Raw genomic sequence first — 22,671 nt, 5'->3', positions numbered from 1 at the left:
ACGTTCGCTGCTGCTGCTGAAGTGTTCGCAGATGGGACTTTCGTAAGTGTTACATCAACAATGGTTGGTGTTTATATTTCGTCGCGATTAACGCTTAAGCATTTCCAAACACCGCAGTGGCAGAAACTATTAGAATTTTAAATGAAATATTGTTGATTTTTTCTTTTTATCTTAAAATTTCTAGTTTTTTGCATACATCAAAACTTCTATAGAAGTGTGGCCGTTTTACATTTTATAGCGTCAGCAAAAAGATAAGCGAAATATTCTTGAATTAATAGGAGTTTCAGTAAATAGTAACAAATTGTAATAGCAGTAATAGCATACAAAACGGCATTCCATCAATTAGTCGTATTACATTTTATAGCGTCAGCAAAAATAGTATAGTATTTAGATAGAACATTTACTGTCAAGTAACTATTATTTTCCATTGTCCTCTAAAGAGCCTCTCACAACACAGTCGGTATTTTGCTAGAGTTATCTAAGCCTGCTGTCGGTTTATTCAGCCGAAATTCATCTTTGTCCACTTTTTGAAGTCAGAGTCAGTACGACGATAGCGGGGTAAGGCTCCGATTTGTTGCACCGTTGAAGTTTTTATTTACATATGTGGTGGTGCCGAAATGTTAACGTTATAACTTCAAACGTCACTGTCACTTCATTCAAAGCGTGAATTGTAAACATAAATACCTTTAGTTTTTTGAGTTAAACCTCATAATTGTTTTTTCCTTTAACTCACCGCGCGGATAAATATATTATTTATATAAAATCGTCAAAAATTCCTATATACTATAAATGGTCTCGACAACATGGGATTGTGAAATGATCGAGGGTCGATAACATACTCCCAATATATTCGGAAAAAACTACTCTGAGTATAACTTCATATCAAGAAAATCATGGGGTAAATATTATTTTCATTATAAAATCCAATTTGTGCGCCACCTTCGGCTAACCTTACAAAGGTCTGAGTACTTTATGCTATAGTGTTGTATCACCCCTTCAAATATATCAAATTACACTCACCTGTGTCATGGTAGGCCGACATGCTTGGCTTTCAGCTCGACTTCACCTTAAAGAATTCTCAAACTGACTTCAAAAGCACCGATCGCCTTCAACATTCTCAACAAACACGTACGATGCCCCTTAATTATTTCTACTAAAAACAACAATCGCCGCTTTGGAATTTAATATCCTTGCTATTGTCTTCCCGTGGTCATAACATAATGTTCGTATTTAAAATATCTATGTATTCGTTTCTGAAGTTAATCCTACGCTTTCTGTCGCTTTCAGTTACTTAAGTGATGTTCTTTGATGTCACCGCTTTGCCAGGTTGTTGTTCAAACAAAGAAATTCGCGAGTATTGAGTAGAAGGGAGGAAGAGTGAATACAGAACACATGTAATAGAGTTTGTTGGTTAGGTTATATTGCCACAAGACATTATTGTTGGACTAAACAACTTGTTCATTGGCTGTCCTTCACAGAAATTAGACGAACAGAAGCTGTTTGGTCAAGGTGAAAAATCTTCACCGTTCGCTCCTAATTCTAATTTGAGAATTTAATTTTTCTCACTCTCATTCTTCACTGCAGATTGTATTTGCAAATCAATTGGATGCTAAGTTGCAACCCAGTTGTATGCAACTTAAATATGTTCACATGTAGGCATATTGCTAATCATTTTGCCAGTATACCACTCCACTCCTGCCGTTCCTAGTGCGAGTAATACACACCGTTTGACACATCAACAGCTTTTGCAGCCACAACGAGTTTGTGGTGCAGCATGAAAAGTTACTTAGTTAGTTGGTGCTGTTCAACAAGGAAGTGAAGATGAATTTCCCATTTAATACATGGCAATTTAATACGAAAAATTGGTTGCTTTCTTTGGTCGCAGATAGGCGATAGGCGATAGGTGATCGCGTTGTCTTAGAAGCCAGATCAGTGCCAGCAGCGGCCAACCAACTCGTTGTCCAGCGCAGATCTCTGCTTGCAGACTGGGAGTGACCGGGCACCTGACTACTACGCGCCCAATCTTGTCTCTACAATGAGCTAGCTTTTCTCAATCTTCCTAGCGTCAGGCTGGCGGCTGTTGTACTAGATATTAAAAATGGCAGTTTGACGTGGCAGTGGCCAATGCTGTTATTATACAGGTACACTGTGGTTCACAGTCTAACGGTGCGGCAGCAGCAGCGGCGATGGTTGCGACCATCAAAGTAGTCAAAGTGGTCAAAATACACGCACCAACTACAACCAGCGCAACAACAGACTACTTTAGCTTCCAGATAATTTCAATCATTAATTTGCTTACAGTATACAAGAATTACAGAACAGAAACAGGAAAAAGTGAAACACCAACTGTACCAAATATGAAAACGCCAACAATAATATACCATAGGATAGAACAATGTAGGATACATACATATACGTTCACATACTAAGTGTCCGCGTGGATGCAGCAATAGGCGGCAGGCGGCAGTGGCAATATCTTATCGCATGTTGTGGCAAATAAGTGTTAGCGACGCCAACATCGGTAGCAATTGCATGGACCACTAGTACATACAACAATAGCGGGACATATTCGGGACACTGATACACTGCAGCACTGAAACAGTAGTCGGGTGCTGTTGCAGCTGCAGCACAGCAGAAATTCTTGCGAAGATATGCGTTTTTCGATTAACGAATAAATTGGTTAATTTTTCCATCCACAGTACTATACAACAACACAATTAATTCTAACAATTATACGAGTACATGCATACACACAAATACATACATATGTACAAACATGGATTACTTTTTACTATATATTTATGTGAAATTCGGTTACTCTATATTGCCACATATATTTTTGTGGCCTTAAATTATTTTGTTTTGTTTCAAGAAAAATGTCGTGTTAATGGTTTTGAGCCTCTATATAGCAAATTGAATTTCAAGTCATAGCGAATTTTGCATTTTATTTGTGTTGGTGAATATAATAGATATAGAAGCATGGACATATGCTCAAGATAGTATGCTTATTTAATGTAATCTATTTAAGCCCGAATATCGTCCACTCAGTAGGAGCGTAGCCATTAAGCTACCTATTTGCATGGGTCGAGCATTTTTGTGTGAACGCTTTAGGCATCTTTGGGCGCCAATAATTTACGCATTAAACCATTTAGCAACACATATGCAAACAGCTGCAGCGTCTGGAACGAAATCTACTGAATTGCATGTAAATCGACGAATAGCCGTGGGTAGGCGGAAGTGAACGTTTATTTCTGCAACAGAGTCTTTCTTGACTGCATGGTGCTTCCAAGCAAACCACTGTAAGCCGTAAGCCTTCCCCTATTAGACGCAAGATAAATTCAACGGCGGGCGCCATTCATTTATGTGGCGATGTGGACTTTGAGCAACGCATTTAACAATGCGCCAATTCTCAACTAGACTTTCTGGGTGCGCTTGTATGTGCAAACCCGCCTTGTCTCAACACCCATTGAGCTATTACTTGAGGTTAGAATGACGAACACGAGTGTCGGCGTGCTCCTTTCACATGCCGCCTGGTTACCGGAGGCAACTACACATATGTATGTATATATGTTAATAAATAGGTAGAACAGTAGCCAAAGATGTATCCCAGTTAATTTGTATATTTATAGTCGGGGAACTGCGGTAATGGGGTAATGACGGCACTATCATCGAACAACCATTGGCGACCCATAATGAAAGTCTTAATAAAGTGAAATCACCATCAGAAGGTGCAATTAGTTTCGAGTCGCCACAAAGAGCACCCTTCCATAGTTCTTCTTGTCAGCTTCAGTTTCTTAGAGGGAGCTCTGATTTTTATACTTTTACAGTTTCGTTCACTTAACGGTTGTTTGTATCACCTAAAACTAATCGATATAGATATAGGCGCATGTATATATAAATGATCAGGATGACGAGACGAGTTGAAATCCGGATGTATGTCCGTCCGTACGTTCAAGCTGCAACTTGAGTAAAAATAAAGATATCTTGATGAATCTTGACACAATTCTCGGCACCATAAGAAGTTGTGTATTGTACGAACCACTGCCACGCCCACAAAACATTAATCGATAACTTATAAATTGTCATAACTAAGTCGTACATTAAGATAAGGAACTCAAATTTAGCAGAACGATTCACATTAAGGAAAGGCTCCCGCCGCTAATAAGTTTAAAATATATAAACTAATAAAGCTATATCACCCAAGTTTGCACAGCACAAATTTTTTAACCCTCCTTATGGTAGTGTGAAAAAGACGAAATCGAATGATGACCTTGTCTATTCCCCATATAACGATTTTCTTAAAAACTACTAAAGGAACGCAAAATAAATAACTAAATGCGTCAGAGGCATTAAATTTTACACTTGAGATGCTACGAGGCTTTTTTAGGAGCCGGTGTCTAATTCAGACGGTGGGCACGTACCGCCCAAAATACGTGAAAATCCTTATCTGGGAACCGAATCTAGCCTCTTTATGACTAATAATTGAGTTTTCGACCATCCGGGTGAATTTATACCACATAGATTTTGTGTGAGGTAACTGTAAGAACCCTAGAGAGCATTTAATTAGTATGTGGCATGTTAATAGTTTCAAATTGTCTAAAATAGATGAAATCGATTGATTATAATTTTAACTATGCGATCCTTGCAAGTTGTAAGAATATAAAATGTTTGGTTACACCTGCTCTTGGCCTTTCCTTACTTTTTCGTATTATTATTAGAGCTTTTCCAAAGCTTATTCAAATATCTAATGAGTAACCGAAATCATTTAGCCGAATATGAAGTATTTGTCGTATTTGTTTTTTTTTATGTTGCGTCTTGTATATTTACTTGTACCTCTACCATCCGACGCATAGAAATAATTTCCGGTCAATGACGAAAGTTGATGTCAACAGGTGAATTAAGACAGCCAAGTTTATCACACCACCTACATCGGAAAGTGCATCTGCCGGCTGACATGCTGCTACGATACGATTACACACTTTCCTTGGTGAGTTTGTGGATACATTTGTAGATACATATAGGTTTGTTGGTATGCACATCTGCTACATGATCATATGCGAGATATGAAACGTGTGTCTTTCAACGGCCATCTCGCCGACCAGCCGGTCCAAGGCGCAGACGTGCAATAGTAAATTTGATACATCAATTGAGCTAACGAGCTGCGAATGCAAGCAGTTGGACACAAAGTTGCAACGTTTTCTAAAGGCTGACATGTTAGTAAATTGCGAAAATTTTAATTCGAATGAACATCGATCTGGTTTGCGGTTACTGTTTGTTGCGTTATTTTTAAATTGTTGTTTGGTTGGCATGTAAATAGAGCAGGCACCAAAAACAGAATCCAGACTATTTTCATTAAAGTGTTCTAAATACAACTTTCTACCAGCCTTTTCAAAATAGCTCTTAATATGATTCTTCTTAGATAGGTATCGTAAAAAATGCCACTCAACTGGCATTTCGTTCAAAGAGAGCAGTTTGAGATATTGAAGAAAGTTATAACAATTTTTTATTTAAAGTGCTAACTTAAAAATTGCTGCATTAGCTACTCACAATTCATTCTGTGTAATTTGGCATTCGTGTGCTGGTAAATTCGCAGTCATGTGGTAAACAGTGACCTCTGACAGTTTGCATATACCCGGATTCGGTTTATTTTGCTGTCACATCTCCAAAATAAAAAGTAAATATGGATATAAGTTGCGTTTTGGTCCTAGATACGTTTTATCGTGGACAAGAAATAACCAAAGTTAATTTCCAATTTGCAACAAAAAATACTCCGGTTTTTCTTAAGTTTGGTAGAATAATTAATAGCTTTGGAATTTGGAACATGATTACTTAATTACCTAACGAAAGTGTATGATCTATAATCACATAAGATTTGACAGATAAATTGAATTTAATTTTCATATAAGAATTGCAGTATATATTTTATACAAACTTTTGCGGTTAACAGAAGAAACCCAAAGCAATATAGTAACTATGGACTGTGCAAACCCACTCGGGAAATGCCTACAAACCGTAAGCACAAACGGCTTTTTGATCATACTGGACCACACAGACCACCCAGTTACCACTCGAAAGTCACCATCGTCGAATGCGGCTGCGGCAGTGACAATGCGGTTAACGTTTGTGGTTTGCCTTTCTGATGGTGGTCAATATCGTGCTTTATGCAAGCATCTACTTAGTTTATACGTTATATTAATATGCGCTTTTGTTGGTATTTCGATAAGAGTAAGTGAAATATTGAAATATTTTAGCGCAATAAAGGCGTGAATGTCAACAGAATAGAATATACAACAACGACTATGTTGCCAGTTGTCTCTGACGAAAACAACAAAAGCATACCGTTGAAAGCAACGGCGGATCCATAATTTCTTTCGAGAGGTCTTTTCCTTCTAACATATTTTTAATATTGATGTTACTTCATAAATTCTTCTGAATTTGAATTAAAATTCCTTTTTTTAACAACGTAACAATATTAGTTCCGCCATTGGTTACAATGGACTCCATTATAATTATATTGGAATAATAAGTAAACACGTATTGACACTAAACCTTTGCTAATTGAAATTAGAATATATCTTAATGGCAAATGCTTCACAAGGGAAATCTCAAACAAACCGATTTTAATTTAAGTTAGATTTCTTTTAATTAATTATTAGTGAACTATTTCACCCCATGTACTGAATACATCAGCTGAATGAGCTACGGCTCATTGCTCCCTCTCTTAATGGGTATTTTATTAGCATTTAGTAATAAATTTGATTCAAACTTTTTGACGAACAATCCATAAACAAAAAGTATAATATTTTACCTTTTCAACTTCATTTTTATCAGAACGACATAGAAAACAACCACTCTACTTTGTTTGTGGGTTGCTTGGTTGGTTGCCCAACAGGTTGGACCAGGCTGGGTGGTATTAAAGTCCGTCGCAAAATGATTTACAGTAAATTATCTATTTATTGACTGCCTTGCCATTGTCAACTGTGTCAAACTGTCAATTCTTAATTGCACTTCAGCGGTTTTTGCGTACCCATTATTCTTTCAAGCATCTTTTGCACCATTTTCCATCTCTTCCAAACAGTAAACGATGCCCATCGCCCCAGATCTCCCCACATTTACCGGTCATTCAACTCAATATTTTTTAGTAAAGCTTACGAACAGTTGTAAAAATATCGATGTGAAAATCAAAAAGTATGTACCGTTATTGAGAGAAAAGGTCTTTGCAAATACGTACATATGTACGTGTCCGTATCTGAAGGTATATTCTTGACATGCATATACATACATACATATGTACATGTAATTGATAAATTCATAAAATGCATGGCGATGGAAATGCGCTACGATCATAGTACTATGCTCATCAAACTCAACGGACAGAACATTTAGGAATACACAAGTAGCGATAACTTTACGGCTAACGACGGAAATGCATCCATATAATATGCTCAGAAAGTTGAAAATGATCCAATTCTTCACATTACGTATGGCTTTATAATTGCCAACGAAGTAAATCTTCATGTGTAGGCACATGCATAGACAACCCACAACGGCCTCTGTAATGCCAACGATTCGCTAATATGTACTGTAAAAATAACATATAAATATATATACATATGTACGCGTGTACGTGTGTTTGCAGCTAAAGTATTCACAAATCTGCCTGCATAAAAGATTCAACAATCAAATGCATTTGTGCCCTCACAAATTCAAAGCTGATATAAATTGTCTCATAAAACATTCAAAAGTGTTGAATTGCTGAAAAAGCGTAGAAACATGCCGACAAATAATGATTGTGGTAAGAAACCCCATAGAGAGATTGTGCCTTAGAAAACACGTGTATGTGTTTTTCTTTTTATACTCTAGCAGCATTTCGCAACAGAGTATATTAGTTTTCTTCACCTAACGGTTGTTTGTAATATCTAAAAATAATCGAGATCGATATAGAATCTATAATGATCACAATCACAAGACAAGTTGAATTCCACCTAACTGTGTGTCCGTCTAGCAGATTTTATGCTAGATGCCAGTCAGTGAATTATCTTTTATGGAAACAAATTCTGTAAAATGTTCGGTTACACCCAAACTTAGTCTTTCCGTACGTGTTCTTGATATTTTTGAAGAAAAAGGGCTATATACTATAAACTCAGCTAGTTTTCTCTTACCCAAGATGGCTAAACGCGGCGACAGAGCTTGCACCATCAGTAAGTGCCGTCAACGCAGATGCCTGCAACTTGTGCCCAGTGATCATGACATTATGAGACTGCGCCAATATACACATGTGGTCATTAAAATGGGTACCTTAGTTTTATTGATTGAATTCATTGTTGTGCCCTTAAAAAGTTACAGCTAAAAGGACATTTCAATTTTCAAGTGACATCACTTCTTTGTTGTAAAATAGAAAACCCCATTATTTAAAATTACGTCATAGTTGTACAGATGCGTTTATTTTCGCAAACAGTAAATTTTGGTGAAATATCTATGTACTATTGGAATATTTATTGAGTTTTGCCAATGTTTTTACAAAGTTTTTAATATAAGGTTAGTTTTGAAACATAATGTAATTAACAAATATTTATATAAATGCTTTAAAAATGAGACATGTACGACACTGTACAGCTGAGGAAAGAAGATTTGAAGAAAAAACATACAAATGCCTTGCTAATATACTGGGAGAGTCGAAAAATTTTGTTGTCAATGCCCCGAAGACCCAAAAATTACAAAAACGACGCGGTGGCATTAAAAACCCTCTTCTACTACCGAGGATTATATAGTAGCAATCTACACGGTAGATTAGCTCGGAAAGTTCCTCTTTTAAGAAACGCAAATTTGCAGACGAGGAAAGTATGGTGTGGTATAGAGATTTTGGAGCGATGAGCCAAATATAAATTTGTTTGGAAACGATGCTGACGAAATGTCAGCCGCCCAAATGGATACGAATTTGTATCGCGATACACGAAAAATACAGTTCTCATTCACTTTATTAGTGATAAAATGGGCAAATATAATTACGCAAACGTGCTGGGAGAAGAGATGCTAGAATTTGTTAAGGATTATATGCCACTTCGATGGGTATAATATATGCAAGATAACGACCAAAAACATTCCTCAAAGCTAGTAAAGGATCGGTTTTATCACAAAAACGTTAACATTATGGATTAGCCAATCACCAGACCTGAAACCAATTGAAAATCTTTGGGGAGACTTGAAAAAGAGAATCGGGAGGCAAACCCACAAAACAAGACGGATTTGTGGCAAAAAATTAAGGGAATATGATATGGCACTCTCACAGAAAAATCAGTGATCGATAATCATGGTGCACACAGTGGTTATTAATGAAATTTAACTAATTTTTTATGTTTCTGTAAAAAAACATTTCATTTTTTATTTTCTATTAATTTTTCATATAATTGGTACCTATTTTAATGCCTACATTAATTTGGCATTTTTGTACGTATTATTATTACTTTACGTTTTATATGACAATCGAATTGGCATTTATGTTAAATTTTTTCATTTATCAAATGAAAAATATATACAACAGACTATCTCTTAATTATTTTTTAAAAACTAGCTTATTTCGCACCAAAATCGGTGGTACATATTTTAGTGACCACATGTGTATGTCTGCAGGTCGTCGTGGGCTGACTGCGATCGAACGCGTTGCTGCGGTTGCTACACACGACACACAGACGAAGTAACAATGCGGTAATCATCAGACACCTCTGCCTACAGAAATAAGCCCCATTGTTGTTGTCATCTATATGTAACTTGTCACCTTTGCAGCAAATGTCATTTCCTTAGTAGTGGGAACAGCAACGGATTTTGTTATTATTAATTTATTTCCATATTGTAAATCATAAAAACATTTCTGATAGACATTAGAAACATAGTTTTTGCCGAAAAAGAAAATCTACGTGCTCATCGACTGCCCACACCGACCATCTGTGTGCACACTCGCTGCAGTTTTCATTCGAACAACGCAGTTCACATAACAAAAGCCAACATTACATCTGTCCAGAAATGAGTGGGCAAAGATTTGTAATGTGATCTCCATTCATGGTATGGCCAGCACTTGTGAAACTTTATTAGCATAAACACTGTAAACTAAGGTGGTCTTTCGCTTTTCTTTTATTTCCATCCAAACAAATATGTAAATCAGCGCTAAAAAGGCCTCGGACGAAATGTCTACCATATATTCAAAGAGAGAAAACGAATTTAATTATTCTTATAGTCAACTGTTATTTTACTGTTTTATGAAATTGTGAAAGAAAACAAATACATATATCCATTATATACATATATCCCGATCGGACTGAGCAAACTTTTATAGTACATAATACATTTTTAGCAACCGTCTCGTTTTCTCTACATGTGCCCACTAGTGTCCTCTACAAGGTGAACGGGAAGTCGAACTAGACTTGTCAGATTTCATTTCGTTCTGTTTGGGTATAATATGCTGATAGAAACAACTGCAGCTTGTCCTGTTAATGAGAATGGCAGAATCAGAGCAGAGATGTTTTGAAGAGAGGAGCCCAACCCTGCACCTCAGTTGTTTGTTTTGTTGGTGCGAGGTTTGTACATATGCTTACAGTATATGCTTGTTTATGCAGTCGTAGTTTGTATTGCATGCAAAGTGAATAGAATGAAACTAGTTTCTTGGCTTAATGTCACCTGGCAAGTGACTGAAGACCTCATGGCAATGGCTGTGCGACGTGAAAATAGGAGCGGCACCCCACGTCATTGGAGGGGCGCCAAAAAAACAAATATAAGATTTAAACAGTCTGTTGTTTTGTTGCAAGAGGTAAAAATAAAAAAGTCACCATTAGTCAACAATAAGTACAACAAAGAAGTCAAAAGGTTGCCAATGTCAACAACTTTGCACTAGAATTATGTACCTTTCATCCAAATGCGATAACGAATGCGTTTGCAAATATACAGACATTTGTGTAAAAGAGTGCAGTATGTACACCAAGGTAGAGCTTTTCATGACTTTCGGAAATAATATGTCCTTTCGGCTTTTAAAACACGTCTTCGCCACTTGAAACGACTACTCAACAAGTGTCAAACAGTTTGCTATATTATTTGATAAACTTTAATTAAAATACAATTATTGCCATTACTCCATAATTCTCTAATTTTTTACTTGGATCTTGTTAAATTTATCAATTCTAAATAATTTAATAAAATTTTCCTAACTTTCATAAATTTGTATTCTGTTAAAAATGTAGAGATGTGTGCATTTAACTTTGTATATCAGATAAAATATGTATGTACATATAAAAGAATTAATCATCGCTAATTCACACCAACCTTAACATTCGTTCGCAAAGCGATCTCAAAATATTACTTGCGCTGTCGGCCGAAGCAGCGGACCATCTCACACAAGTGCTGGAAGAAGCCAAACCTACCGGTGGCACTGCCGTGTTGAGAGGAAAATAAAAGCATTGCTAATGTTGTGTAGCCGCCTGCCGATTCCATTAAAATTCAGTGCAGCCCAGCCCTCATCCACGAGTAGCTTGCGTAACAGTGGGCCCTAGCAACACCTTTGAATTGCCTGACGGAGTATAAAAGCAACCGTTTCATTACGCTAAGTAAAAAATAACTAAAAATGAACGAAAAAATTACAAGCTGGTGGAAATAAAAATAACAAAAACAAATGCATAAAAATGAAGAAAAATACGCAAGTTCAATGTACGGGCAGGTTTTTGCACTGCCCCTCTCACCAATTCCATTTTGCAATGAGTAGGGTGTTCGCACTGCATCCAGCGCAGTGACTACACGAATGCGACTTTAGCTTGCATACTTATGTACATATGCATGCTTGTAAGTACGATACTTACTTGTCTGTACACATCCCCTCTCCAGGCGTTTTTCTTGCTGTTGCATTCGTTATTTGCGCCGCAAGAGACTAGGGCATGTACCAATGCACATACAACGACTACATGCATATAAATATTTGTTCGTGTATATGTGGGTACTTTATGTCAGACAGTGATCAGTTGATGGACGAAATTTATGTTTCACATCACATTTTATAAACGAGCGAAATCACATTCAAGGTTACGATATGATTTAAATCAGTTAGCAGATCTCACTTTGCGACTTTCAATTCAACTTTTTCACTAAATAACTAATACTTTTCAGCTTTGCTCTAAAAATTATTTTCTGTGTCTGTACTCACAATTGCTATTTTTGTAATAGTTTTAGACTTTCCACCTATTCATTCTAGTTTTTACATTTTTGAATTTGTACAATTGCCCCTACAAGCAATGTAAAAACCAAACCCTGCTATTTCGTCTTTCTTTTTGAACCCTAACATTTCGCTTGTTGTCTTTAGATAAATAATTGTCTTTCTTTGCAGTTAACTGTCCGTAGTCATTTTAAATCAGCGTGTGTACCATACTTTCAGGTACTCGTATTACTGAGACCTGACGTCGCATTCAAACAAAAAACCAGCAGATAATCCGAACCGTTCTTTGTAATCTTCAAGTTGCGGAGCCTGACTAAGTGGCCCTTGCAATATTGGGACATGCCCTTAACCTTAACTGAATATGCCGCTTAAAACGAGTATACTATTTATAGGAGTAGGGATCCACTTATTACATCGTAGCTTGCACCCATACCTCAATGTCATTTACTCTCACTTGCCTCGTTATTTTGTTCCTTCAGGCAGACAGAACACCAATTCATTTCATCCGGTTTTGTACTTAAAAGAAAGTCATGCAGGCTTCCTTGCTTCATAATACGAAATTGTCATTGCATAACATTTTCGATAGTTAAAAACGATGAAGATACATGAGAAAGATATTAGCGGAAAAAGGAATTAACCACTAAATTTTGAAGGATGCCCATTTATCGTAAGTCTTGCAAAGATTGCGATTACGGAGCCCAGTGTTTTGATTTCTAAGTTTCTTAATACGTGGAGAACGTGAATAAAAGTCTTTTATTTGAAAAGCTTTTTTCATTGGGGAAGAGTTTATCTTCCACTAATAAATATGCAATGGCACAGTCATAATTGCCATGGAATGTCCAGTTTTAAAGATATATTATTTTCTTTCATTAAATGTTATCATTAATTGTCTTAGGAATTATCATATATCAAATCATAATTTTTCATATGTATTAAATTAACTAAATGATTGCTTTGTTTGTTAAAGATTCGTAAAGAATTAAATTCATTTGACACTGACGCAGAATGAACTGAGTTTTTCCTTAATTTTTTGCAACTCATGCTAACCTGAGAGGGGTATAACAACTACACATGCGCCATCATCTTCATCCTTCATCCAGCCACAGCTGGGGCGGCACTTACAACTCCCCTGTTAACATCGTTGTAGCGCTATACTCGTAGACTTCACCGCTGTGAGTTTTTCGTTCATTCGCTTTCAACCGCCCATAAAGAGGGCGCCACTCAATTCTACAGCTAGTGCAGTTTGCCATATAACCTTCCATAGTTGTATGCAGAATTCAACTCTCCGCCTCTTCGTCCCTCAATGCGTTCGGCGATGACTGGTATCGCAGCGTACTATACATTCGTCTAATTAAATTTTTTAGCAGCACTCTGTGCTGTTGATATTCTGTATTTTTCACATTTTCCACTATTTTTCTGCCTTTTGTTTTTAAATTGTGGATCTCGCATTACTTCTGCCCCAAACACCATCTTTTCAATAACTTTTCGAGTACAACCAACTTCCGAACACTTCCCCTCCTCAACTTTCAAAAGTTTTAAAAATATCTGCAATGGTAATGAAGCTATTGAGAGTTTATTTGTATGATGTATATACAGAGCCACATATATATGCACACATACATATATTATATATGTACAGGCGAGTGAACAGCGTGGCACGAGTGCGTTGGTTGGGTGAACGAAATTTTAATTTTTTTAATAAATTATTAATTCATCTTGCCACATTTTGCAGTTTACTTTTTAGGTTATACAGTAAAATTTAACTGGAAGTATGATCACGGTGTACATTTTGCAATTAGCAATACAAAAGAAAGGTAAAGGAAAACAATACAGCGTTTTGAGAGGCAGTGCACATAAGTATGTATGCACCACACACGCCTCATACCTATACAGCTATTCACCTCATTGCCATGCGGCGTCTAGCCCATAATGCGCCCGTTTCTCCGCCCGGTCCCGGTAACTTCACGTCATTCAGTTTTCGAAAGAGACAGTTAGGTGGCTAGGTGACCCCATTCCATCACCCACTTCTACCTCTGTAGAAGCGTCGTTCAACCACAAATTCGTCAATGTGAATGAACTCTACTTAAATTCTCGGTTTTCATTGCAAGCGAATGCATGGACATGGACATGGTAAACAAGAATTGAAGGGAAAGCACGCTTTTGGTGGAGCATACCCAGAGAATGCGGCAATGGCACTTTATCTGCATTTTGTCAATCTTTAATTTAAACACTTTATGCAACAAATCCTTGTGGGTGTTACTACTCCCTATGCAATACTTATTTGAATATACATATGTATATTATAACTACATATACTATATAGTATATAGTTATGAGCATATAGAGCTGTGAAACCCAATTTGTTTACATGTACGATAATAATAATAATCAATTAACTCACGGCTCAAACTCCGATTACAGCGTTGACGAATACCTTTCCATCCCTAATACATTGTGTACTGCCTGGCCGCTAATTGATGCATTGGTCTTCAGTATAACGTTTTTAATTTCGAGAATTTCCCTACATAAGATATGTAAAGGGTATTTATTGGTGTGGCATTGCATAACTTCGGAAGGTTATTGTATTTTTATTGAATATTTTATGTCAAAGCCATAGAAGGCAAACTTTACCGCTGATTATTTGCTGATGATTTGAAATATTTCTTTGCCCCAAAGGATGGTGCGCACAAAAAAGTTTTACATGTATAACTTGGTTTAAAGGAAAATTTATAAACAAACTCTACGTATGTATGTGTACTACGCAGACACGAATTACGGAGGTCTTACTGAACTGACCGGCTGCTTGTCTACGGTACGGTGATAATAAACATCGAAGCAGGGAGCCGCTGTGGCTTCAATGCTTCATTTGGCGATTTCATAAAGTCCAAAATGCTTCTGAGACCAATGCGGTAAGAAACTCACCTTCGCCTTTTACTCGTACTGTTTGGTCTGCACATTTGCTCGAAATACCGGCTGTCGCAGTTGCGCTGCCGTTGTGCCGCTCTGAACATTTTAAGTTTTTCTTTTATTGATTGTCTTTATGGTCCTTGATTTTTACGACTATTGCGTCTAATGGGGGTTAGTGTTCGGCAATACTGATGTTTCGCCCGTTTGTCTTTTCTTCAGCCGTTGCTAAAACAACACGGTGGCAATGTGGCGACATTCGATCAGCAATTCAGCACCATTGAGTAGCTAGCCTATTGGTTTACTTATGCAGTCAATCGCCAGCAAGTAATGGTGTTGATGTCAAATAAACAAGCTGCATTTGGCAACTAACGGATTTAGCAATTTATAACTTGGTATTTCGACTAGTTGGAAGTTGTGTCTAGTTTCAATGAAATTATTTCTGAAGCCAAAAGCCTCTTGACATTCGACAATTCAAAAATGCGTAATTCCGTCTAGGAAAAAAAATTAAATATATTGTTTGTGGTGACTCCTGCTTTATTACAATGGAAATTGAATAGAATAACGCCATCTTGTATTATATGATATTTGTAAATTACCAACATACGTATGTGCAAGGATATTGGGTGAAATAACAATTTGTATCATTTTCATTACAGCATGCATTACATGTGGATGACGAAATGCTCACTTCTCAGATGGGACATTCGCCATCAAGTATGGTACCACCACCACACCAACAGGTCTCCAATATGAGCGATAAGCAGCGCACTGAAATGCTTGCTGTTCCAACGAAGAAAGCGAAAGGTCTTGAAGAAGCCGCTGCCTATCAGCTGGAATATCAGCACTATCAGTCCTTTATGTATGCCCACTGTGCCCAGCAGCAAAGGATCGGCTCAATGTCAGCGTTTAGACCGTGGGCACCGAAATCTTTCCTACATCCGGCTGCAACTTATAACGCGGTAGCAGCATTCTCCACACTACCCTATTTAAGTCAAGAACCACCAGTGTTGCAAAATCCCGAAAGAGTAGTGCGTAGCACAGATCGTGAACGTTTCGAACGCACCTACCAGCCAAATGTGGCTCTTGTGCCACGAAAATGCGTATTGGTTAAGGATAGGGAAAAGGAGCACCGCGAGTATAGAGAACGAGAAAGAGATCGCGAACGCATTGAACGAGAACGAGATCAGGAGCGTTCAAGAGAACGAGAGAAACGTGAACAACACGATCTCGAGAGGGGTCGAAGAGAACGAGAAATACAGCAGTTGCAGCAGCAACATTTACTCCAGCAACAAACTATGCATCAGCAACAAAAATCTGCACAAGAACTGCAAGAGCAAGTGTCACTGTCAAGTTTGTGCCCCACTGAACTGAAAATAAAACAAGAACGTGCCAATACACCGAACGAGATACCGCAGTCGCCACCGCTTATTAATACCAGCGGAGATAACGAGGATCCTCCCGATTGCCGTATTAATATACCCATTAGCGATAATGTCGCGACTTTGCCATTAGTATCGCCTATATCGTTGACGATGAACCAACAACAACGAAAAATGCTAAGCAATAACAATAGCAGCAGTAATAGCAATAGTAATGGCAGCAGTTGTCATAGCGATGCAGACGTTATGCTTCAACAACAGCAGCAACTTCAAGAGCAGCAGCAGCAATTGCAACCTCGACGTCATTCACTTTATACCTCAAACTCTTCTGCTAGTTCAACATCGTCGACGGCATCTACGACGCCCCCACAGCAACAATTACTGCCTGCTCACCTGCCCCCTTCAAAACAATACCAACAAGATCACAAACATGCCCAAACCTTGGTGCATCAGGAGCAGCAAACCCGTTTAGGACAATCGCCACGCACGTGCCCTCTCTCTCCAACAGATTCACACAGTTCTCAAGAATTTTCCGGTTCGAACGAGATCACATCTTCCACATCACCTGCCCCATGCAACGATAGCAAACATATTAGCGGCGACAATGGACCGCACTACCTTCATAGACGAGAAATCGGCCGAGATCAACCACTTATTGCTACGGTGAATCAGCATGCAAAGCTTCTGCCATCACCATTATCAGCAAATTTTACTGCCAACAACAATAGCAACCACAACGAATTGCATAGCCGAATTCGGATAAGCAAAAATTTAATCAATCGGTCGAATATAATGAGATCGCCAACACCTCCACCATCACTACCTCCAACAGCTGCATTGTCCCAACTTCATACGCAACAAGAGCCCAGTCACACACCACAACAACAACAGCTACAACCCCAACTGCAAATATTGCAACAGCATCAGCAACAGTACGAATTTTATAAGCACAATCAGCGAGCTTACGATCAACAACGTCAGCAGCACCAACACCAGGCGCTATCAACAATACAACACCAACACATCCTCATCCGCTCTCAACCAAATTTGCAGCATGTAAAACATTCGCCTTCACAGTCTTCCACTACCACAGGGTTAAATTTGAGCACCAACTCCACAAAAGTTCTAATGCGGACAGACGTGACAGATGCACAAAATCCGCTAGAATCCCAGCTTCAAAGCTCATACAATGGACTGCCATACGTCGGCTCCGAGTTCGAGCTGTCCACGGACACTGACGATGACAGTGTGAACGGAGAGGCGGATAGCAGCAATATTTTAGCACCTTGGGATATGGTCGTTGAAGCACTCCGTGATACCGGACCCAAGGAACGAGATCGAGTACTCGGTCTGTTACGGAAAGTTTTACACGAAAACCAACAATTACGTTATAGCAATCTTCAACTCAGCGAAATGACACACAAACGTGACGTAATGATCAGAGAACTTCGAGAACAGCTACGAGCGTGTCGACACCATTTGCAAATTCTCAGGTTACAAGAGCCCACCATTCAATCCAATGGCTTGGGCAACCAAGACGGTCTTCAAGATGACAAGATTCGCAGCTTACCATTGAAAAAATCATTAACGATCATAGACGAGAACGATTTTGTAAACACCTGTCTAACCAAAGAAACCGACGTCGGTGAAAATGATAATAACTTAGTGAAAGTGAATAGTCAGACAAAGTTATATGAGAGAAAGAAAAGGAATCAGTCGGAAAATGATCAATTCAGCAATAATGAAGATGAACATGAAGCTCTTTGCAACAATAAGGAAAACGATTATGATCACGGTAATGGTAGTGATAAAGAAAGTGAGAAAGCCGATAATGCTGTTGATATCGTTGATCATATCCGAAGTAACGCCGACATCGAAGAAAGTGTTGATGAACCAGCGAGCAACAAAAATGATGTTAACGAAATTGATATAGATAAGCAGCCACAAGCGAAGCGTTCTAGAATCGAAAGTGGCAGTGAAAGCAGTGATAGCTTAAGCCGGACATATGCAATAAACAAAGAAAACATAGGCCATTTAGCAGAACATACATCACAAGGAACTGATCATGATCCCAATTTCGATTCTGAAGACGAGGCGCCGTTGTCGGATTACGGCAACGAGTGCCCAAAAAATAAAAATAAAGTATACACGCAAATAAGCAACACTGATTTGGGTGATGACGAAGCGGAGACTTCCCGTTTCACTGTTACAAATGGTAGCAGCAGTGATACAAATACATCGGATGATGACGGAGATGAAAGCAGCGCACCTTTAACGAGCTCACAAACGGTAGAGTCAGATGTTCAAGCACCACACAGCAGCTCCTTAGGTATAGTACCAGCGGCAAGTACGCCACTGTCGCCTCATTCAACCGCAACTGCTGGACAGTTATTCGACAGCAGCAATAGTAGTGATGAATTATCAATGAAGAAAGCCCAAATGTCAGCATCTGATGCTCTTGCGAAAATATCTGAATCTGCGGACGATCGCGACGACTTGGCGAAATTGAAAGAAAAGACAAAGTTCAAGGAAGTTGAAAAAAGGTTTGACGGTGTCCAAGACAGCGCTTGCGATGAGATAAAAACTAGTGACAACCGTGAAAATGTGAAAGCAGGGACTTTGAACATTAAAAAAGAGCAAATCTGTACGCGCGATAGAAGATTTATGAACAACTCTATTCCGTCAGGAAAATCAAATGAAGTACAAAAGGCTACAAAATACGACGACGAAAAATTCAGCGTCAGTGCTAAGGTTAACAACAATAACATATGTAAGGATCAGGTGACCCGAACACCTCTCGCCACGAAGGCGAGTAAAAAAGAAACACCGACAACAAACACCGAGTTATGGGTCAAAGAGGAGATAATGTAACCGTTACAATGCAATAAGACTGATAGTCGGCGTGTTCGATGGGTCTACGATAGAGTATATAAAAACAGGCTAACATAATTAACTCATTTATCATGGTAATGCGAGAGTACTTTCTTAGTACAAGTGGAAATACATAAGTATATGTATATACACACCTTTACTCTGCTTCCCTTATGAAGAGTACAATTAACAAGTAATGTAAATACTCCAAATACTCACATATGTACATAATAAGTATGTATTTATGTGCTTCTCTTTTAATTACATTTAGCCTACTATGTACTACAGCTTCCATGCTAAAATGCTTCAAAGCTGACCACAAGTTCACCACGGTAAATAATACAGAACTAAAGTGTTACATTTATTCAGATACATTAAATAAACGCATACATATACATACATACATATGTATGTTTGTGTATTTGGAATATTAAAATATTTCAAATTTATGGACCGATACAATTTTTTAAGAATTTCAATATGAATTTTTTGCTTTCACGAAATACGAGTAATAAAAGTCGTTGGAAAATAGTTAGGTGACAAAAGTTAATGGTTACTTCAATCAACTAGATTCTAAGCATAGAAGGCAAGTTGAACACAATGTAAAAAGCTTCAACGCACACCCATGCGTGTATTCACATACTATATGTACATACATAACATAAATAATACAAATCGTTTTATTCGTTTACTGAGTTTTTGTATACAAACCTTTCGTTCTTAATTCAATTGTTAGAAAATATTGAGAACTTCTTCTTTCTTAAACAACTGAAACCTTTTACTGTAATATGTAAAAAAAAAAATTAATTTTTTAACCATGTTTTTGGTAGATGTCCCGTTTTACGAATATGCTCTCCCAGTAATTTCTTTAAGTTTTTCAAAACGAACTGTATTTTCTTGTTATTCTGTTTAAAGTGCAAAAAAAGCATACAAAATATATATTTACTGAAACCAAAGCTTTAAAAGGAATTAAAACAAAAAGTTTATTTAAGAAACCTACATATGTATATACACATACTTGTATATTTATAATATTAATTCAATATCTGTAAGTAGGCCTTTTTTCATTTACTTTGTACATATACATATGTATAGTAATGTCCGTAGTTTAATTATTATTCGTAAAAAGTATAATTAAAACCAAACAATGCAGAAAAAAAGCTATGCATTACACACATAAGTATACTTAATTACAACTGTTTTCCGATAACTCCCGCTATATTTGAATTCAATACGCACGCATAGCTATTAATCATATATTTGCATTTTCATGCATTGCATTTTTGTATGCAATACTCTGTATAAAATTGTTCAAAAATCCGGGTATGTTCTATGCTGGTGCACACTTAGCCCTTAGAATTGTTAAATATTGATTAATAAAGTTGGGTAGAAACTTTACTTCTTCTAACTATATTATTAATATACTTATTTATAGTATATGATATATGCATGTATATTTGTTTATTATGTTTGACACAAAACAAGCCAGATTAGCCCACCAGTTAAAATATAAATTAGTTTTGATGGAGAATGCCTGTTTGTATAATCAAATAAGTGATTAATATATTTTTATTAATTGAAAGGTGAAGTAACAAGTATACAGCAGATAATACATAAATATGTTAACTCAATATTATGTTACTCACAATATGAATATGTACACACATACATATACAATTATTTCAATTACACATGTACAAACAACTTTGTTCAGTTCGTTTGACATTATTTAATTGTACAAAATTCGCTAATATTTTTTTATTTAGTATTGTTTATAATATTTATTTTAGCATTAGAATGTTAATAACGCTACATACGATTCTGCCTTCCTTTGTGTCTCCTTAGTCACTTTATCGTTGTTTTATTTTTATATATACATATTTCAAAAATATTTTGTTGTCTTATAATGTTTTGACCAAATTAGAATTTAAATTTCAATAAACTTGAACAATTCAATGTGATTTTGTTTTGTTAAAAAAGCAAAGAAAAACGAAAATAAATTGTAAAGATTTCTAAAATCAAATAAGTTTGTTAATAAAAAATAAATTATGAAATAATATGAGAAGCCATTTATGTTAATTAAAATAATAATAACAATACCAAAAAGGTGCAAATTACAATTGCGTACAAGATATGCTATCGGGGTTGAAATACTGTAATTCCGATGAGGATATGGTGATAGCACAACCAATATAACCTTCTAAGAATAAGATTGAATAAGTTACCACTTGTGTAATTTTGTACATCATTAAAACTCAAACAGATAAATACTTAAGTATGTAAAATATCTACTACAATAAACATATATACATAACAGTTTTGAAAATTAATTATCTATTGTCGGGTTGACTGTAAACATATAGTTTGTAGAAACGAAAAACAAAATGTCAAGATTACATTACTTTGAAAAGAAATATAAATGATGACAGTTAAGAATTTGTGTTATTGTAAGCTTAAAGAGAAATTCAAATTTCTGAAAATAAAACTACAATTATTTGTAATAAGTTGCGTGTTTCATTTTTTACTGCTAAAAACTCGATGGTCATTATTCTTTATTTAACAAAAAGACGAAAGACACCATTAGCAATAAAGATATATACTTCGAAATTTGAGGTGAATATTTGAAAATTAACCATGAAGGCAGCTTATAGACTTTAGTCAAAAAACAAATACAACTTAGTAGAAATTTGGTAACATTTAATTTTCGATATGTTTTTTATATTTATGCGGGGATAACAGCACATTATTCCGTCAGCTCTAATTATCTTTATTGTCAAAGGGAAAATACTTGAATATACATATGTTATTCTTGAGGAAGTCGATTTTTGTTTTCAAGGATATATACAGATTTGTATAGATAAGTATGCTTATCTATATAGATACATACCCACATATGTATGTATGAGATGACAAAATTTTACTAAAATATATTGCGTTGAAGATTGATTAAAAACCTTATTTATTGTGAATATATTAGAAAATTGTATATATTAGAATTTCAGCAAAAACCAAAAAAAAAATTTTTTTTTTGTCATTGTTAATCCCTTTATGTACAGTTCGAATCGGAATACAAAATAACTGATGCAATAAAGCTAATAAATGAAGTGTTGTTAAATCTGGTTATATCTATTTTAAATAAGTATATAGAAAATATCCTTGTTATGGATAATGCGTTGATCGCGCTCAAGTAAATGTACTTGCAACAAAAGTGGACATCCAATACCCTGTTCGAGCACACAATTAACTGACATTTTTATAAATTTTACTGAAGTTTAGTACCGTGATTTCTATGATCAGAAGAACAATTTGTTAGATTGAAAATTG

General features: G+C 36.6%; 1 protein-coding gene across 3 annotated transcripts in view; it reads left to right on the top strand.

The window, feature by feature from the left end:
* The window catches only part of LOC120767763 (putative mediator of RNA polymerase II transcription subunit 26), a 68,763-nt gene extending 48,373 nt beyond the window's left edge, over window positions 1-20,390 (top strand). For all 3 annotated transcript variants that reach the window (XM_040093998.1, XM_040094000.1, XM_040093999.1), the window contains exon 3: window positions 15,754-20,390. In XM_040093998.1, coding sequence (XP_039949932.1) covers window positions 15,754-19,347 — 3,594 coding nt within the window. In that variant the 3' untranslated portion in view covers window positions 19,348-20,390. The remainder of the gene's footprint in view (window positions 1-15,753) is intronic.
* The last annotated feature ends 2,281 nt before the right edge of the window (window positions 20,391-22,671 follow it).

The sequence above is a fragment of the Bactrocera tryoni genome, chromosome 2 (assembly GCF_016617805.1).
Source record: "Bactrocera tryoni isolate S06 chromosome 2, CSIRO_BtryS06_freeze2, whole genome shotgun sequence".
In the NCBI taxonomy this organism is placed as follows: domain Eukaryota; kingdom Metazoa; phylum Arthropoda; class Insecta; order Diptera; family Tephritidae; genus Bactrocera; species Bactrocera tryoni.
This window is presented reverse-complemented; position numbering and strand designations above follow the sequence as displayed.